The sequence below is a fragment of the Phoxinus phoxinus genome (genome assembly GCF_949152265.1).
Source record: "Phoxinus phoxinus genome assembly, chromosome: 4".
Classification (NCBI taxonomy): domain Eukaryota; kingdom Metazoa; phylum Chordata; class Actinopteri; order Cypriniformes; family Leuciscidae; genus Phoxinus; species Phoxinus phoxinus.
The window spans coordinates 14,762,290-14,782,776 of record NC_136879.1 but is presented as its reverse complement, the minus strand read 5'-3'; the positions used below and the strand labels follow the sequence as shown (position 1 = coordinate 14,782,776).

Below are 20,487 nucleotides of genomic sequence, written 5' to 3'. Positions count from 1 at the left end.
CTCTCGCTCCCCTTTCAAATGTTCATGCCAGATCTAGCCGAGAAAAAAAAGCCACAGAGCATTCTGGCCTTACTGTCTCCATGGAAACAGTGTATATGTCTATGCAGGGAGGTGCTAAAAAGACTCATCTGTAAGACTCAGTTCTCATCTCACATCATATGGAGCGTGTTGCATTTACTTTCTAACAATGCTGAGAATATTGCATGAGGATAAGGGCTGCAAAAGCTCTAGGATTATAGAAAATACATCTGTAGTAATGTATAGTAATAAAAAAAATAGTTTTAATATAGTAACACTATAGTAATAATAATAGTAGCCTAATGTGTTTTTTAGGCTAGAAGAACACAACAACAAAAATGTTGGCAAAATGTAACCAAATCTACAGAGCAAACTAAGAAATCATATTGTGCATAAAGAATATGAATGTGAAATATAAAGTTAGATTCCAGAAAAAAATCCCAAGGAAAACTGATTTGTAGCTTCTGGAGGAGCTGCAAGCCAGTGTGATTTCACCTTTGCATAATTGAAGACCTACAGTAGCCATAATTCTGGAAACGTATCCACCAATCAGAAAAGTCGCTGTTACCATGAATATGGAATTCGGGAGGAAATGCTCCATTGCAAGAGTCCACTCCTAAATCACTACAGTGTAAATGAATCTCCCTACACTCTTAAACAACTTATATATTTGTATGTTTCAATATTTTGCAATAAACTTAAAAATATATTGCATTATATATAAATATATTGAAAAAAAACAAAGCATTTATAGTGTAGTGCTCTTTTTATAAAAAAAAATATTTCAAAAATACTTCTGGAAAAAAGTGTCTGTTGTCTAGTTTTATTTTAGTATCACTGATAGTTTTTGTTAATATTTTGAATTACATTTTATTTTTTTATTTTCTGTTTTAATTTTAAAGTTTTTGGGTGTCATTTTATTAGCCGCCCTAAGAAAAATGTCTGATGTCACGAAGGTCATGAAGTAATCACAAGCACAAGCCCTTTGGCCTTAAGGACCCGAATAACCCCCAGAGGATTCAAGCCTGGGTTCAAATCATAAATGTGTATAGAAAGGGCCAGCCTGACACAACACAAGCAATTAATAAATAAAGTCCCAAGAGACTCCTTTCCCACAGAGTGGGTCCTTTAACCCGGGTAAGAAGCCACTGTCTCCGAACTCACGTACACCTTAAACGTAGATGCGGATAACCCTGCTGAGAGGTGCTCCTGCAAGAACTCCAGCACTGAACCAACTGGGCAGTCCTGGCTCTGTACGGTGGTGCATACCATGAATTTGTTAATATAATGGGCTGGTCTACATCTACATCTAGGAGTGACATATAATGGCCTGGAGAGAAGATTCCTCCTGGTCGGAATCTCCCGAGGAGAGGTCATGTCTGCACCATGATATACCAGCCTTAACAGAGCAGGAGGTGTGGGGGTGAACCAGAAGAGAAAGTCAAGTCAAGTCCTCTTCATTTATATAGCGCTTTTAACAATGTAGATTGTTTCAAAGCTGCTTTACAGAGATAAACGGATAATTTAAGGTAACAGATTGTTTTGGCTTTATAGTGGTTCTTGAATAATGTTACTTTCCAGCTAAAGTTAGTTTTGATTGATTCACTTCCGGCGAAGTGATCATTTGTTATTAAATTAGGGGCCGCTAAGACGACACCGTTTTTCTCTAAACAGACTTTAAACGCGAACCTGTGAGAAACGCTCACGTGCGCATCAAGAATGAATTCTATAGTTCTATGCGTTTGAATATATATATGCGCAGGTTTGTAATTCCCTGCAAACCATGCCTAAACAAACTACTTGTCTTAAATTTTTATACAGAATTTTATTTTATCACTTCGGGTTAGGATAGCGAGCCGAATTTCCCCCCACAACGCTTTATCTGTAGAGTGGTAAAGGGATCCTCCATAGGGAGAGACTAGCTGGCCTACTCTTCTGAAGCTCCCGTTACCTGAGCGCCAGGAATACAGCCTTCATCTCCAGGCAATTTATGTGCCAAAAGAGATGTCTTCTCTCTGGGCTGGGTGACCATCCAGAATGGCACCTTAACTTTTTAGGGAGACATAGTAGTCACTGTCTTGCCTCCAGTGGGAACCGGTGAAGGCCTCTGTGTTTTACCCTTATCTTCTTAGCCAGCTTTTTAGCTGGAAATTAAATGTGTAGAAGAATGGCATCTACGCTAACTAATGTTAGTCTTTATGCTTATTCCGAGGTTTACTGTAATCATCTGGATCCGGGCCGTATCCAGATCAGATGGTGGACCTGCGCCTAGACACGACCACAACGCATCCCTGTCAGCAGAGGTTGTGTCAACTAGACTCTCCCCTGTGAAGGCCTCATCGACACGACAGCCATCGGCACTGATCCTCAACAAACTCATCTCCATACCGGCGTGATGACTCCGATCTTCAACCAGATGGAACTGGATAATATTATGAATGTTCCAATCCAATCTGACTTCTGACCTGTAATGCTGCCTGAATCATAATCATACACTTTCGTTTGTCGTTGGGCAGAGGAGAACTGGCCCCCGACTGAGCCTGGTTTTTCACAAGTTTTTTTTTCTCCATTCTGTCACTGATGTAGTTTTGGTTCCTTGCCACTGTCGCCTTTTTCACCTTTCTTGGCCTTTGTCGCCATTGGCTATTGGCTTGCTTAGTTGGGGACATTTAATTTAATATTCAACAATATTATTGATCTGCCTGCATTGACACCATTATATGAGAACTGAACTGAGCTGGACGATGGCATCACAGTTTTCTCCAAAGTGGCTATATACATAAATTAACTAAATTAATAACTTTTCTTTTTTTTTTTTACAACAAAATTAATCATCATTGAACTTACTTAAGCTGGACTGTGATGCTATTTTCTTCTGGAAACAATCTTTGTTGCATTATTTTCCTGTTATCTCTGTAAAGCTGCTTTGAAACAATCTGTATTGTAAAAAGCGCAATATAAATAAAGGGGATTTGACTTGACTTAAAGTTTTCTTGTGGAGGGAGCTCTAGAGTTTAGGATGGTCTCAAACACCTAGTTGTTAAGAAATCAAAGTATGTTGATCTCCCTCAGGGGCCAAACCCACAGTTTCGACATCTCCGGCCGGTTGAGGGAAGCGTCTGTTGTAAGTTTGTTACGACAACCAACCGTTTCAAAATTGATAATAAAAATAAATGTTTATTGAGCAGCAAATCAGCATATCAGAATGATTTCTGAAGGATCATGTGACACTGAAGACTGGAGTAATGATGCTGAAAATTCAGCTTTGCACCACAGAAATAAATACAATTTTAAATATATTCAAAATATGATTTCCGGTAGTTATTTTAATATTAGTTATTTCACAATATTACAGTTTAATTGTATTTTTAATCAAATACCTGAGGCCTTGGTGAGCAGAAGAGACTTATTTTTTTGCTAAACATAAAAACATAGTACCCCAAATGTTTGAACCGTAGTGTACATAAATAATATAATAATTAATATAATCTATAATATAATTATATATTTTTCCTTAGACTACAGTAATCTTGAATAGGCTTAATTTTCACAAGTTTTGTGAGATTCACTTTAACATATTATGCAACACCACAGCCAGAATCATCCAGATTTTTACCTGAGAGAAAATAAGATGCGAGTCCTGCTGAAACTAGAAAGTGACAAGACTAACAAATTAAATCCATCTCACCAGCTATCTCTACTCAGAGGGGTCAGAGTCTTCCCCCATTCATTACGGTACACGAATTGGATTTTCCATCTGTGTAAATCCACGTGACCTCTCCAATGGCAAAGAAAAAAAGTTAGGGTTGATGTAGATGCCAGAAGCGCTCGGCAGCACAGTGGTACGTTTCAGGGGTTGTAAGCCTCACAACGCACGCCATCTCGAATGAGACATAGCACAGACATGTCCTGTTACTGCGCATATTGATAGATGGTTAGCGACGGCTCATAGCGTCCTTTTTGATGTCACTCACCTGAAGATGGCCTTGGTGCTGTCACTTCCACATTTGAAGCCCTCTGCTCTGAAACAACAAAGACAAGCAAAAAAAAAAAAAATTCTTGAGTGTTCTGTAAATTGGACAACGAAACGAATCACGAATAAAGCTCATTCAGCTTTACAGAAAACTTTTTAGATGCTTCCGGCCATGTTCTGTATATATAACGAGTATCCTTGTAATTGCATTTTGACTTGCTTTAAAACAAAGGATAATGCTGAAAGGACTGTGGCAGTCACAGCTGTATCAGGGTATTGAATAGTCATGCTTTAAATAACCAATACATTTTTTCTCTCTTAGAACTTAAATGAATAGTGTGAGTCTATTTCAAAGTAAATTGCAGTGGCTTTAAAAGAAGGTAGTTTCTTATTCCATAATTTAAAAAGATTAAAAAACATTTTTATTGTAAAGCTGAATCTGTATCTGTATTTAGAAGTCATCTGTCATATACAGTATATATATATATAGACTTATACTACAGGGCCGTTGAATGCTTGAATCTGATTGGTTGACAAACGTTCTACGGTGTGCAATTATTTTCAGGGAACCGCACGGCTAAAGTAGTTCCGGCAGGTCTTGACCTCATTACAGTTTCATATCACTGCGCGTAGTCAACTGTAATAACGGACAATATGATACAATTCATAACAAGAAAAAGCTGCAGCCCCATGCGCTTGATCTGCAATTTTCAATGTCTAACTTCACAATCAATGGAAACATGCAGTTTAATTGTAATAAATAAAGTATATAGTCCTATACATAATCAATAGAAAATTAAACAGAATATTTAAATAAATTGATAGTCCTGTTGCACGGGTTTTTGTAATTATTGAAGATAATATAACAAATAAATAAAATTGATAGGCCTATACTTGTTAAAAGGGCTTTGTGTTTCATTTATTAGTCTAGTCTACTGTCACTAATAGAAAAAAAAAGAATGAACGAATTAATTAAAACGAATTTAATTAATAAATAAATAATAATATTGACGCACATGCTTCTCTCTAAGGGCGGTTATGAATGTAATTTGATACTTTTGACTGATCATGCACGCGTTTTCAGCGCGTTCAGTGTGTGTTCACAGCGGTGTTTAAAATCTGCTGTATTCACAGTCAGAGAATGTTTCTAGTGTCCAGCATTACTCTGCTATCAGCGGCTCAAACCTCCGCTAACTCTAAAATGACGTTCTGGAATTAGCAACGGAGCATGGGTTTAGATGCACAAGGAATTAGTCCTAAATACAAGAGCGTTTTAATGACAAAAACTTTACAAACGTCTTGAAATACATCATCTGAACAATATTTCGAGGTGTGGTAACTGTAGTATAAGCGGAATAATTGACGACAGACCGTTGAATTATTAGAAAAATAATGCACACCCGAGGTGTAACGGCCACTCTGCTTCGCGTCGTGACCGCATTACCACCTCGGGTGTGCATTATTTTTCTAATAATTCAACAGCCTGTCGTCAATTATTCCTTACTTATACACTACCATTGAAAAGAGGTAATATAATGAAATATTTTAAAATGTAATTTAGTCCTGTAATGAAAAGCTTAATTTTTAGCATCATTGATCTACTCTTCAGTATCACTGTGACAATCAGCGGCTGGAGTGCCCGCTTGAGCCACTGGGGGGCACTCCTTCTCTAGTTTTCATTTACTACTTATGGTTTCATTTGTACTGATTATGCTTTATGTCTTTCACCTGGTTTTGATTATGCTTGTTAGCTTCTATGATTTAAGCCTTGGTTTTCCTTTGTGTCTTTGCTCAGTATTGTATGTGTCTGACTGCATTACCTAGCGTTTTTCCAGTTCCTTAGTGTTTCCTAGTTTCTCAGTTCCTGGACTCCCTGCCTGTATCTGGTTTTCCCGTTTGCCTTGCCCCTGTATTGTACTTCTGCTGTATTGGACTGCTTACCTAGACTCTGACCCTCTGCCTGTGTACTCGTTGTGTTATCTGGATCTTCCTCTCAATAAAGCCTGCATTTGGATCTCCACTGTCTGCGTCCTCGAGCAGTTCATGACAATCACATGATCCTTCAGAAATCTTTCTTTGTGGTGCTCAAGAATGATGATCAGTTATGTTTGGTGCGCAGCTATGTCAGTTTGGCAATACCATGATCTCCCGTTGAACTACAGGAACTCTTCAACACTGAGAGTCAGACATTATTCTTAAAATGCTTTAATGCTCCATTGGCTTTTGGCTTGCTTGGTTGGGGACATTAAATTTAATTTAATAATCAACAATATTATTGATCTGCCTGCATTGACACCATTAAATGAGATGGCACAATGACATTTTCGGCATTCACGGCATTATTTTCCTGTTATCTCTGTAAAGCTGCTTTGAAACAATCTGTATTGTAAAAAGCGCTATATAAATAAGGGTGACTTGACTTATTGACTAACTGGTGGGGTTTTTATTTGATCGCTACATGCAGGTTTAACTGTATTTGGGGCTCAGAGAGTGTTCATTTTTAACGCTGAATAAAATCTTTTTCAGTTCTGTGTGTGGTACACAAAAAATCACAGCCACCTGTGCATAACCTCGTCTCAGATGTGTGTTTCTACCTGAAGGCCACCCTGTCGTTACTCTTTCTCAGGTCGACCAGCTGCAGGATGTCGTCCCGGGAGCAGCTGAGCAACTGCCTGTGGTTAGGGCAGAGGTCCAATGACGTCCCTATGCCCTGAAGAGGCACTTCCTGCGTGCAGGTCGCTGCCCTACGGAATACAGACATGGATTCATTTACCAGATTTCATTATATTTTAGTGCAACTTAAATTAAACCCAGTAAACATAACAATTACATTTTTTTTATTAAATAAGTTTACATACCACTTGCAGAATATGCAAGATGTTAATAATATAAACAACATAAGAGGTATCATAAAAATGGCATGTTCATTTTTTGAATACTGTCCTGAGCAAGCTGTTTCACAAAACAGATGTTAACACATCTAACACACAAGGCAAAATAATAACTTAATATTCACAAATAAATTATTTTAAAAGTTTACATACCCTTGACAAGTAACCCCAATCATCCAATTCAAAAAGTAATACATATTCTGCAAGGGGTATGCAAACTTAAGGGTAGAACTGTACTTTTATTTATTTTATTTGATTATTTCTGGGATTACTATTTGCTGTTTAACATGTTAAAAGTAATTCATTTAATTCGAGCAGCATTAATGTCTTCAATTAAAAGTTGTTATATTTTTAATGTTCTGTAAGAGGCAGCCACTTTTTTATAGGGCTGTAAAAATAGCTCAATAATTTCTGTGATTTCTATTTGCTTTTTAACACGTTAAAAAACGTCTCGGTTAGGTATGTAACCCTCGTTCGCTGAAGAAGGGAACGGACGCGTTACGTCAGAACGAAACTGACGAATTGGGACCTCGTCTGAGAGCCCAATAACCTTTGAGTGTAAACTAAACGAGCCAATGCACATTGGCGTGCAAGATTTGCATCACGCACCCTGCCCTGCTGGTATAAAAATATGGAAGCGCGAGCAATCGCACATTCAGGTTTTCAATGAGGAGCCGAGCTGGTGACCTGGCCGCTCAGCGGTGGTGAAGCAAAAAAACGGGACATGACATCTCCTTTCGCTCCTTCAGGGAACAAGAGTTACACACGTAACTGAGACGTTCCCTTTCAGTCAGTTACATTCGACGTTACGCCAGAACAGAAATTACGAATTGGGATCCCTACCAAAGCGCCACCATTGCTGCCCCTTCAGCTCCGCGTAAGCCACCTGATACCCCTCCGCAGTTGTTTAGACAACTGCATTGAGCTGGTCTCTGCACCTGTATATCCTATATTTTGCTCTCCTATAATATGTTATTTTATATATATGTTTAGATTTATTAATTTATATATATTTACTGTTTGCACTTCTGGTTAGATGCTAACTGTGTTTCATTGGCTCTGTACTTTTACTCTGCACAATGACAATACAGTTGAATCTGAGTCTGACCTACTGGGGTGGAAGATGGGACAGGGATTTACGCAGATATTCCTTCTGACCCATTCAGTGAGACTATTGCTTAACACCGGGAAAGCGTGCCTTTTCCAACGGGAAAGGAATTCTATCGAGACCACATCCTACCCGTAGGGAGGTGACATGTGGAAGTTACATATATGGACTGGCCACTGCTACATAAGGAAGGTCTACCGTGGAAGCCGTACCGTGGAAGGATACACATATGGGTTTGCCGTAGGGATCCCCTGGTGTTTACTGGCTACTTGAGGCGAGTATATGGGAGGACACTGGCTCTACACGAAGATTATAAAATCTGGAAAACGTGTTGGGTGTCGTTCAGCCCGAAGCTCTACATATAACTGTCAGCGATGACTCGCCCTGGGTTTGGTACTGGGTACAAGGGCAGCGCTTGGAGGTTCAACACCTTGTCCCTGAAAGGAATGGTGGGAACCTTGACCAAGTATCCGGGCCGGGGTCTCGGGATAAAGTGAGAGTTGGCTGGCACGAATTCCAGGCACGATTCGTCAACCAAGAATGCCTGCAGGTCCCCTACCTTCTTCACAGAGGCCAACACAGTCAGGAGCGCCATCTTTAACGACATGATCTTAAGCTCTGCTGACTGCAATGGTTCGAAGGGCGATCTTTGCAAGGCTGTTAGCACCAAGGAGAGGTTAAGGTGAGGACGGGAAAGATCTAGCCTCTCAGGGACGTGATGATCAGGTCATGCTTCCCCCCAGATTTACCATCTACTGCATCATGATGTGCGGCAATAGCGGCAACATACACTTTCAGGGTGGAGGGAGACAGCCTTCGGCATTTCCGGGGGTCTTCTCGGTGAGTAGAGTACCACTCTGCGAACTGGTTCCACTTCAAAGCGTAAGCGTGCCTTGTAGAGGGCACCCTCACCGAAGTGATGGTGTCGACTACCGCTGGGGGTTAGGGATGAGTATAGTTAAGGTTTTAACGGTATTACTACTCTTACCGATACTGCTTATCGATCCGGTACTTTAGCAGTATTCTTATCGGTTCTTTTTGTTATAAAAAAATATATATCTATTGCAAAAGAAAAGGCAATGCTTTAACAAAATGAATACAACATCTATTTGCAGCATTTTTGTGTTTTATATACATGAGATAGGAGTAGGACACGATAAGCAAAAACAAAGATACAAATTATATACACAGTGCTTTAATTTCAGGTAGGTCTACTAATATTACTGTTCAGGGAAGTAATACGGCCTAAAAATAAATCTAAATCATAGTTGATCATTCTTTTACGATAGATTCATTCTTATTAAAACTGTTTGTAAGTGAAACTCCAAGTAGGTAATTTTTACATATTTTTGTGTATATTTGATCGTTTAGACGCGCACACGAAACCCAAAGTATAATTAGCTTGTCTCGTTGCAGTCCGTTTCGGAGCGCGCGCCGCGCTTGCACAGACTTTTGTGCTATTAAAAGCTCTTTTTATTATCAAACACGTCCTGCAATTTAACAACATAGAGACTGAATTTTACAACAATCACTTATTGTGCTGATACTGACGTATGGGAGAAATTACAGTGCACTGCTGTGAAAGGTAGGAAGTTGCGCTAGACAGAATGCGACTCTAGTTTTTAATGGTTTTACCTCAAATATCTTCTTTTTATAATCATTGGAAGCCAAAATCTAAATCTAAAATAAAATTTGATTAATTTCACAGATCTAAAGTGTAACCACTAACCATACGTTTGAATGCTTAGTTCTGTCCTCCATCGTTACTGCAGAAGGCTGTCGTGTGGCGATATTTATCTCTCTCTTCTGAACTACGAATAGCAAAAATGCATCACAGACAAATTGTTTAATATTATTGATATTATATATAGAAATGGCTGGCGAGACCAAATGTGCAAGATAACGTCTTTTTAGCAATTATAAATAGTAAGTGTATTCATTTCTCCAGTACCGACAGCAGAACCGATAACGTCCAAGCTTATCGATACAACAGTCATTCATAATTCAGCACCGGGTTTCGGTACACATCCCTACTAGGGGTAGGTCACCTAAGTCCTCCACGTCCCGTTCAGAGACCACACGTGGAGGTTCTTGAGGTCTGGACGCGGTATTTGTATTTAGTGCCATAGGGTGCCCCGTCTCTGAGAAAGCAGGTCCATCCTCAGAGGAATGCATCAGGGAGCGGCTGTTGCGAGGAGCATGAGTTCTGGGAATCAGGTCCGGTCGGGCCAGCAGGTCGCAGACAGCAATACGTGGTCTTCATCCTCCCTGACTTTGCACAATGTCTGTGTGAGTAGCCTCACTGGGGGAATCGCATCCGTGCTGAGGGTCCCCTCGGTCAGGGAGTAAAACAACTGGCAGTGGGAAGTGTCTGGAGAGGCAAACAGGTCTACCTTTGTAGGAACAGTACGTGCTTGCCTAGAAATAGCTTTTTGAAGCGGCACAGTGCAAGCCGTACTGTTAGCAACTCGAGGCAGTTGATGTGCCAATGCAGTCGGGGTCCCGTCCAAACACCCGAAGCTGCATGCCCGTTGTACGTTGAACGGTCTGTGTCGAGGGAAAATTGAGACATGAAAGTACACGTCCTTCAAGTTGATTGCTGCAAAACAATCTCTGGGATGAATGCATTAGAAAATGCGTTTCTATGTAAGACATTTTGAACGGGAGCTTGAGAAGGGCCCAATTCAAAACTCGCAGGTCCAAGATTGGCCGTAACCCACTCCCATTCTTGGGTACAATGAAGTAGGGGCTGTAGATCCCTGACTTCATATTGGCTGGAGGGACCGGCTCTATCGCATCCTTCTCTAGAAGGTCTGCAATTTCTGCCCGTAAGACAGGAGCATTCCTGTTCAGCACAGAGGTGAAGTGAATGCCCCTAAACTTGGGGGGACGCCGGCAAACTGAATTACATGAGCCAGAAAGACGGGCTGGAGAGCACTAGCCAGGCTCCCAGAGACTGTACAAGTGGGACCAGAGGAGCCGGATCAGCTGCTCGGCCCCGAAGCGAAAAGCTGAATGTGCGATTGCACACGCTTCCATATTTATACCCGTGGAGTGGGGTACGCGATGCAAATCTCGCACGCCAATGTGCATTGTATCGTTTAGTTTACCCTTGAAGGTGATTGGACTCTCAGACAAGATACCAATTTGTCGGTTCCATTCTGATGTAACATTGAACGTGACTGACTGAAAGGGAACGCAATTAACGCAGCATTCAGTTTTTTTTTAAAATTCAATTCATAAAGTAGCTCATTTCTTTTCACTTAAAAAAAAACATGGCATTTGTGTCTATTAAAAAACACCACAGTGTTTCCTGTTTGGGAAAAGTGCCACTAGTTGTCATTATTGCCATCTGGCCTCATATTATTTGCGTATTGCATATTAGGACAGATCAAGCACCATGATGCCTGAAGGCGCATCTGAAAGTCTGAAATCTGTCAACTGCAGATCTCTATCGAGTTTAAGCAAACTGATGTCATGATAGTTTGTCTCATTACACTATGAATGATGGACATAATAAGACAAGAGAGGCGACTGCAGATGTGCAGCCCGAGGTCATAGTCTGCTCTTTCCTTTTATATTCTAACCAATTATCATTTGGACAAGGATAAGGAGAAAGATTTGGAATCTCAAGGCCTTTAACATATAAGACATCTGGGGTGTCGCCCTGTAAACCATAGGAGCCTTGTCTCTCTGAGCGTTGCACAAGACAATGATTTGAATTTTAATAGCAGAGACATGCATTAGTGTTTATTGCCTCTTAAAGCAGCATGCGAACAAGAGATGTTTAGTGAACACGTCTGTCATTAAATTGACACTTGAAAGTAACTCTTCTCTCCATAAGATTAAAAAAGGGTCAAAGCATTGCATGGAGAAAAACGCAAATGTCATAATATTGCACAAATCCTATTACAACAAGATGAGAGGAGAAACAATTATGTGGGCTGACAGTTGCTAGGAGACAAGCGAGCCGTCGGCTCCTTGGCAGCTGAGAGCTGTGGTTGCTGGGAGTGAATGAGAGATGTCAAGGACTGAGACATGGTGTAAATAATGGATCCTTTTCTACCTCTGTGGCGTCATCTATATTTGTAAGTTTCGTGAATTACGCTCGCCGTGAGGCTTTGTGAGAGCACAACTTTGCTGGACTGACATCCTTGGTGCTATTATTTCTCTTATCTCTTATCTCTTATCCAATCCGAGCAATCGAAACCCACTGAGATGCTGAATAACGAGGGTTATGCAACAAACGCTCTGTATTATTATTACAGGGTTGCTTCGACCGCTACAAGGTGATTGTCAAAGCAGCCTTATTTAAGAAAACCCGACCAGCTCCAGTGTAACAGACGATTTATGCAACAACATTAATATTTAGTAGCGAATGATGTAATCTGTTGTTACGGCATCACTGTAATGAATCAAAGACACCTGTTTGCTGTTGTTGTTTAAGTCAAGACACAACAAGGGTCAGATTTTAAATGATAGATATCGCCTTACCCAGTTGAATAATCACAGTACATTAAGACAATTTTTAAGTGTTACGCATTTTCTGAAATGTTATGTTTAAAATGCACTAATTTGCATACTTTTCCAGAACAAAAACCTGAATATTGGGTAAAGCCAGTTTCAAAATTCTAGTTTCATCTTATTAACATTTTGGATTTTTTTTTTTTCAGAGGGATTTTCGATATCTCTTTTTATTACTTCATAAATCATGAAATTGTGTACACAGCCAGAAAACAAATTCTCAGTGTTTTTAGGAATAATGTGTTATATAAACCAGGCGAATGATACATGAAGAAACCCCGCTTCAAAAACCTTGAGAATATGGATATGAATGAAACTGGAAAGTCTGGTGTAAGTGAGTTTTGGCTCAGTGCAGGAGAAAAAAAAAACTTTTAATAAACCTTAAAGAAATGTTTTGTAATAGAAATCTACAGATGCAATTGATCACGCGTAGTAATATAAACACTTAAATATGTAAATCTTTTCTTTCCACTTGTCTGACAATGACAAAATGGAAACAAAATAGCCCAAAATAACCAGTGCATTAAAAAAAACATTTGTTTTGAGTTACTTCCACAACGGTAGCTCTATTCTTGGCTTGCATGTGTTTTTGTCATTCAGATTAATATTTGTTGTTGTGGACAAGTTTGTCTCCTGTCATGTTTTGTATGTAATGTCTATGTTATGACTAGACGTCACGTCACTTTCAGAGTAGACCATTGATTATAATGAGCAATGTGGTTTTGTCATGTTGAGTCACAAAGTGCTGCTCGATTGCAGTGTTGAAGTTCTTTTTGAGTCACACTATTATGCCGTTATGAGAAAGGGAGAGTGTATTTGTCACCAAGCATGCGTGTGCACAAATTTGTGCGTGAAATCTGCGTACGAACATTTTCACGAATAAATCATGATTTACAAAAAACAAAAATGTATTCTAAATATAAGTATATAACTGAAAACACATGTGCGCAAAAAAAACCTTTTATATTATAATATATTATATTATTTACAAAGATTCGTTGAGGTTCTCGATTCTAATTGGCTGAGAGCCTTTTTCAGCCATCTTTCACAGCGAGTGTCATGGTGGACGAGCAAACCACCATAATTTTACAAATGCTCTTGTGTCACAGAATGTAGTTTTAAGAGTTTTTATGTGATAAATACGTTATTTAGACCTCAGATATGCAATGCATTTGTAAGTTGCGCCTTATTGTTTACAACCTTGTTTCGTCCTTTCAATATAAAAGTCTTTGCTGCCATCTAACGGTGTAATAATGTATCTTTCACTGAAGTCGAAATCACAATCTCTACAGACCCTTTCTCATTAACAAATAAAACATGCTATTTATATAAAATATTATTTATTGAAAAATAATATTTAAATAAACAATATTAGCCATTATAAAAGTACAAGAAGTTTGAACAATAGGAAATAAACACAAGCAAATAGTTCAGTCAAAAGTACAAATGCAGCGCTAGTTATAGTGCAGGATTTAAGTTTAATGTAAATATAGAGTTATGAAACTTAACTTTGCCCTTGGCCAAATTGACTTGCTCTGGAACAAGTAATAGATTAATAAGACCAAAAATTGCCCGTTTGATATACACTAAATCAATAATACTGTATGTCATGTTTAAACACTATCTACATAAGAGCCAGAGGCAAATTCCCGAAAGACTGGCCGAGATGAAGCTGTTCTCTGCGGGTACATGAGTGTTGAGAGGGCGCTGACGGCCTGGAGCTCACATATCTGAAAACGTCTAAACAAATTGTCTATATGTTTATATCTCTGTCATGGGAAATCCCCTTAACTGTTAAAAGGAGGAAGACGAATACATCGCTTTCCTCAGTGGACATTCAAATAGATTCTGTGATTATGAATAAAAGATTGACCTGAATATTATCAGATATGATGCAGATAAACAAACTCTCTTCATAATACTCTACTCTACATAATACAATAAGCTTCAATAAAGCAACTCAATGTTCCTTCGTTACTATAGTTCGTTACTCTAAAGTGACGTTTTAGAAATGTTTTTTTTAGAATTTAGAAATCTAGAAATTAGAAAAGGCTTGGGCTCAACTGTCAAACTGTCAACTTGAGATTTAAATCTATGGTGGAAGGAGGTAGTTTGGCACAAAGGAGGGTTTTAAAGACACTTTGTGTTTGTTTATTATTTATTTACACACTTGTGCCGTCAAACTGTTGTATAAACGCAATATCACACTCATAGCCGTGCGATGCGGCTGTGAAGCAAACGTTCTTCACGACACAATCACAGTCATTCAGAAAAGACCTAAGTTTTACAGTGGGAGTGGGATTTTGGATCAATGAGATTTTATAATGAACTATCAAGCAGGGTGACACTGAAAAGGCGACTGTGGCCGGTTAGGGTATGGTGCAACTTTCTTTATTAAAAGAAAATTATTATTCCAAAAAGTACACTGAACTTTTAATAGTTTACTTGTAATAGTTAATTTCAAACTGTGGTTGATGCAAAAAAAAAATTGGACTTGGAAAAATTATTTAAAAAGAGATTCCTTAAAAACCTGCACTCTTTTGTGTTAAAATAAATTAAATCTTACAAAAACAGGTCAAGTTCACAAATTTGTCTCCAATCAATCAATCAATCAATCAATCAATCAATCAATCAATCAATAGTCTGTCCATCCATCCATAATTTGAATTTAGAGGGTTGAATTATTTTGAATAATAAAACTTTACATTCTCAGAATCACTCAAATGTGTATTAATAAACTTTCAATAATAATTCAATGATGCCTTTGTTGAATTGTTTTCATAAAATGTTGTTCTCAGCAGCAGACTGTCTTTCAGGTCAAGGTGGTTGAATAATTTTGATTGCAACTGCATATATATTACAGTTTAAAAAGATTTTTTGCATAATAAAAATGTGAGATTTGTTTGCATCACAGTATGAAAACTGGGGAGGACAATCTGCTTACTTATTACTTGTCATGAAAACAAATGTAAACCATCAAAAAATCTTAAACCAACAAACAGGTTTAATTTTCCTTAAACCAAATACAGTTTCTTATGATTTTGAACTGATATATGAACTGAACATATTCCTAGAAGGTTTTGTGAGACTGAAGGGAGATTGGGAGCATTGAAGGGATAGTCCACCCAAAAAAAAATTGATTGTTTGGTGTTGGAACTTTTTCAATTATAAACCATCTAAATGTCGAACACATTCACCAGAGGGTTTACGAGTTTCCACTTGACGTAACGGTGTTGTGTAAATGTGTTGTGAAGCTGATAAGTGACAGCCCGCTACACTTCCGCAAGCCTCACAATGCGCTTACGTTTACACCAAGTGTAAACTCCACCATCTTGTGAACATGGCCTATAATGGTTTATACTAAAAAAGTTAAAAACATTAGTAGGCCTACCTATGATTTGGCTTCAGCAGACATTGATTCATGTTGGCTGTATGTGCTTATAGGAGCATGAACATTTGGGAACCCATTCACTTGTACTATATGGACTCACAAAGATGGATTATTTTTCTAAAAAATCTTCTTTTGTGTTCATCTGAAGAAAGAATGTCACATGGATCTGGGATGCCATGGTGGGATTTTCGTACGGACCATCCCTTTAAAGGACTATCATGTTTTTTGACTGAACTAAAAACATCAAAGGATTTATCCTAGAGAGGAAATCACATCTGGAAAATGAACTCCATGCAGATCAGCACGAATGCCTTTGAGCATCACCCGTCAACACGTGTGGAAGACGTTTCTGTCCGTGCGACTGGGCCAGTGGAGAAACCAATCTCACGCATTACCGCCACAGCGTTAACAAGCCGTCTCTCGCCAGCGGTGACAACACACACACACCGGAGGCGACACACTTTTAGGTCACCGTCCTAGCCTGACATGTGGTGACGGACGGCGCGCAGTGCCAGTCCGAGCACTGCCAGCTGAGTTCATTATTCACGTTTAATTGCACCAGCTGTACTTGAGTCAGTCCTGGAGACCTGGACGGTTGCTGTGAAAAGCACTATAGTGATCAACACATTTATGATGTGTAGGTTTTTACAATGCTACAAAGCCATCAAACCACCGCTTGTTTAACAAATCCAACAATACATTTCAAAGGCTATTGCTCTCGGACCAGAAAAAATGTTAATAGCTGGTCTGTGTACACAAGCAGACTCAGACCCTCTTTACACATGGCATCAATATCCGTCTCAGGTGATCTGATAACAAGTGCTTATGACAGAATAATAACAAGTGATAACAGTGTTTACACCACAGATGCTGTCGTCACATGCTTTACCTCCAAATGGACACTACCAGTCAAACAGTTTTGGTTCGGTAAGATTTTTTATGTTTTTAAAAGAAGTCTCTTCTGCTCAACAAGGCTGCATTTATTTGATTAAAAATACAGAAAAAATTACAATTTACAATTTAAATCAGCTGTTTTTTATGTGAATATAGAGTAAAGTGTAATTTATTCCTGTGAGCAAAGCTGAATTTTCAGCATCATTACTCCAGTCTTCAGTGTCACATGATCCTTCAGAAGTCATTATAATATGATGCTTGAGAACCATTTCTCATTATTATCAATGTTGAAAACATTTACATTTTTATTCCAGGATTCTTTGATGAATAGAAAGTTCAAAAGAACAGCATTTATATGAGATAGAAAGCTTTTGTAACATTAAACACTACCGGTCAAAACTTTGGGGTCAGTAGGAATTTTTATTGTATTTTTGGGGGGAAATAAATAAATACTTTTATTCATCTAAACCTAACCCTACCCATAACATTTCCCTAAAACCAGAGGGAAATGATAGTGAATAACACTGATGTCGAAGCACATAACCCTGGTAAGTTGACATTAAATGTAAACTTGTCCCTCAAATCTGATTGGTTGATTGGAATGTTGTTCCAGGGCCAACAAGGTTATTGATCCAGGAGCATGTTCTACTTGGTGAAACCACGTTCTCCATGGCCATTTACACATACTGTCCGTTTAAAAAGCCATGTACAAAGCCTTAGACAGCAAAAGCCCCAATGTTAACCACACTTTATACCAATAGTCAAAGTCTGGCTATGTCAGACTAAACTGATATTAACATTTCATCATAAGCATGTATTAAGATCATTTTTTATGTTGTTAAAAAGATGTGTAGGTAATGGGTGGTGTTGTAATTGCCCTGTTCTTACCTGCTGTCCCAAAACCGTATTTTTCTGTCATAATGGCTACTGATGATAAGGTACTCGGAGCACACAACATCACTGCAGAAAGACAAAACCTCAATGGTTTGTATGCCTGTGCAGAGAGAATTATGAAATTAGTAACTGATCTGTGGTAATATGTTGAGCAATGTATTGCAGACAGATGCGAAAAGTCTCATTGTTAATGCATGAGTGATTTGTTGCATATTTTGACATACACGCTGCCCGCTGGAGGTCCCATATCTTGACGGTCCTGTCCGCACTGCCCGTGACCACCTGCCTCTGACTGTATTTAAATTTGGCTGCTGTCACTTTACGAGAATGGCCCGTCAACGTAACCTACACAACAACAGCAAAGCACTTATTAATGAGAGGTTGAATCTCCATGACATATTCCGGGCCAAACTAAAATAAATAAACAAGACATTTTTATTGCATTAACAAAATGAAGACTATTTCTAGGATTTTTTATATATTTCATGACAATTTAATGATTTATGTTGTAATTAGAATGATTTGTGAAAGATAATGTGACACAGAAGTAATTGGAATAAATTACAATTTATACTTTTTTACAATTTTATCTGGATGCTAAGAAAATAAGAGCATTTTCTTAAAGGATATGATGTTTCTCATTGCTCTATCAAGACTCCAGATGTTGTGTTTCTTAAAATTTGTGAAAATAAAAACATAACATTAACACAACATTATTAAGGTCACATATCTGACCCAGTTCTCAATGTTTCATTTGTCCTCTTTATTGTCTCACTAGTAGTTTTTAGTTTTTATAGGACATATGGGTCATTCCTGTTATGCAGTACCTTTTGAACTTTGTACCTTATAAAAAATATATAATTTAAGTAAATATTTCTATATACGGTAAGTGCATATCAGAATCCCAGGCACCTTTTAAAAAAAATGTACCTCTATGATCACATAATTGTTATATTTCCTTCAAAGAACGAATACGATTTCCACCTTTAAAAATTGTGAGATTAGGCTAATATTTTATACAATATCTTAAGACATATATATGGGCCAATAAAAAGTCTAAGAATGACACACATCTGGGACTGTTTGCCTCCAAAATCATGAGAGAAGCCGATTCCTCCCCATAAAACTCTCCCATGCCCGCCTCACTGTCATGTTCAACACAAAGCAATCCAAGCCGGCACAGCAACACACATCTTTAAAATGGTTTATCCTGTTCTGTCTCATCTGATGATGCCCTGGAGTAATTCAGAGAGACAGACTAACCCACGGGAGGTTTGGGTGGGTATGAGGTGGGAAGCTCTGTTACCTTGGGAACGCTGTCCTCCAGCCTCCAAAATAGCGCTGACTTGTCATATGACGCAGCTAAAATCCGAGTGCCCTGATGGAAAAGCACAGTGACACATCCCACAATGCATTAGCACAGTAACCAACCACAGCATACTCAACTCAAGAGCCTTACAGGAACAGAATCCTTATATTGCTGACAAAGATCCTTCAAGGGCTCTTATAGTGCTAACAGCTCATTGGTACATGCTAATTAACAATGACTCATCAGATCATCTAAAGCAGAGGTTTTTATCTCAAGAGCCGCTGATTGGTTCTTCCAAGCCGGAAGCCGGAAGCTGGAAGCGCATCCAATCGAATTGTCTATCCTATATGCAACCTTATTTATTCCCATCCCCAGTGTTACGTGCATTGAGAATGTTGTTGTCCCTCCTCCTCCCCAGCTCCACCTGTCTGGATGTGTTACAGGATCTCCAGCATGTGTCCTAATCCCTGTTATTCTGAGCACGTTTCAGCAGTAAGCCTTCGCTCATGCCAGAAGCAGTGTAGCAGACCTAGTGTGCCAAGACCTATCCTACCTACACTCTAATCAAATAACAAAATGCTAATAAAATCTATTTTGAGAGTCGTTTTGACTTAAATATGACTAACGCTATAATTTACATTTTCACTTTCAGGGCCCTATTTTAACGATCTGAAACGCAAGTGTCAAAGCGCAAAGCGCAAGTAACTTTGTGGGCGGATCCCGGCGCTGTTGCTATTTTCCCGGCGGATAAACGACTCTTGCGCCCGACGCAAATCTAAAAGGGGTTGGTCTGAAGTAGCTTCATTGTTCATAGGTGTGGTTTGGGCGTAACGTGAAATAAACCAATCAGAGCGTCCTCTCACATTCCCTTTAAGAGCAGACGCGCTTGTTCCATGGCGGATTGCTATTATAACGGCGGGTTTGCCGGCGCACGCCAGGAGCGGTTCACAGCCAAAGAGACCGATGTTCTCGTCAGGGCCGTAAAACACAGAGAAGTGACATTGGGGATGATGGGAGAAACCCACCCAAATTAGCTTTGGTTAAACAGGCGTATCATTTGGGTAAATGTGTAGCCTAATCTAGATTTTTTTTTTTTTTATCTAGATAGATCTTTTTCACATCTTCACGGACACAACCTCCCTCGTGTGTTAATATTTTTCCTTGTAATAATGTATGATTTGCAAAAATGAAAACTGCTGCGTCTGTTTATAATTATTAGAGAATCAAAGTGGATGCGCGTTAACACGTTACATTATGGCCAAGCACGCGCCCTTAAAATACCACATCACTAACGCGCAACGCGCCACTGTCTTTAGACTGTTTTTATCCTGATCAATGGCGCAATTGCTTTCTAAATCTGGAAAATAGCACCAGGGCAGTTTTGCGGCGGAACACGCCTCCTCTTTGCGCTGAACCGCCCCCGCGAGCGCAAGTTCATTCCCTAATTTACTGACGTGCGTCTGTGGAGGGAAGAGTCCGCTGTGC

At 39.1% G+C, this 20,487-nt stretch overlaps 1 protein-coding gene across 4 annotated transcripts in view; it reads right to left on the bottom strand.

Moving 5' to 3' along the window:
- atg16l2 (ATG16 autophagy related 16-like 2) overlaps nt 1-20,487 on the bottom strand; it is a 44,497-nt gene that overhangs the window by 8,991 nt on the left and 15,019 nt on the right. For 3 of the 4 annotated variants that reach the window (XM_079609531.1, XM_079609532.1, XM_079609533.1), the window contains 5 exons: nt 19,000-19,071; nt 17,918-18,038; nt 17,688-17,793; nt 6,586-6,735; nt 3,993-4,040 (listed from right to left, as the gene is read on the bottom strand). In XM_079609531.1, the coding sequence (XP_079465657.1) occupies nt 3,993-4,040; nt 6,586-6,735; nt 17,688-17,793; nt 17,918-18,038; nt 19,000-19,071 (497 nt within the window). The remainder of the gene's footprint in view (nt 1-3,992; nt 4,041-6,585; nt 6,736-17,687; nt 17,794-17,917; nt 18,039-18,999; nt 19,072-20,487) is intronic. The other variant, XR_013797159.1, reaches the window with a different exon arrangement.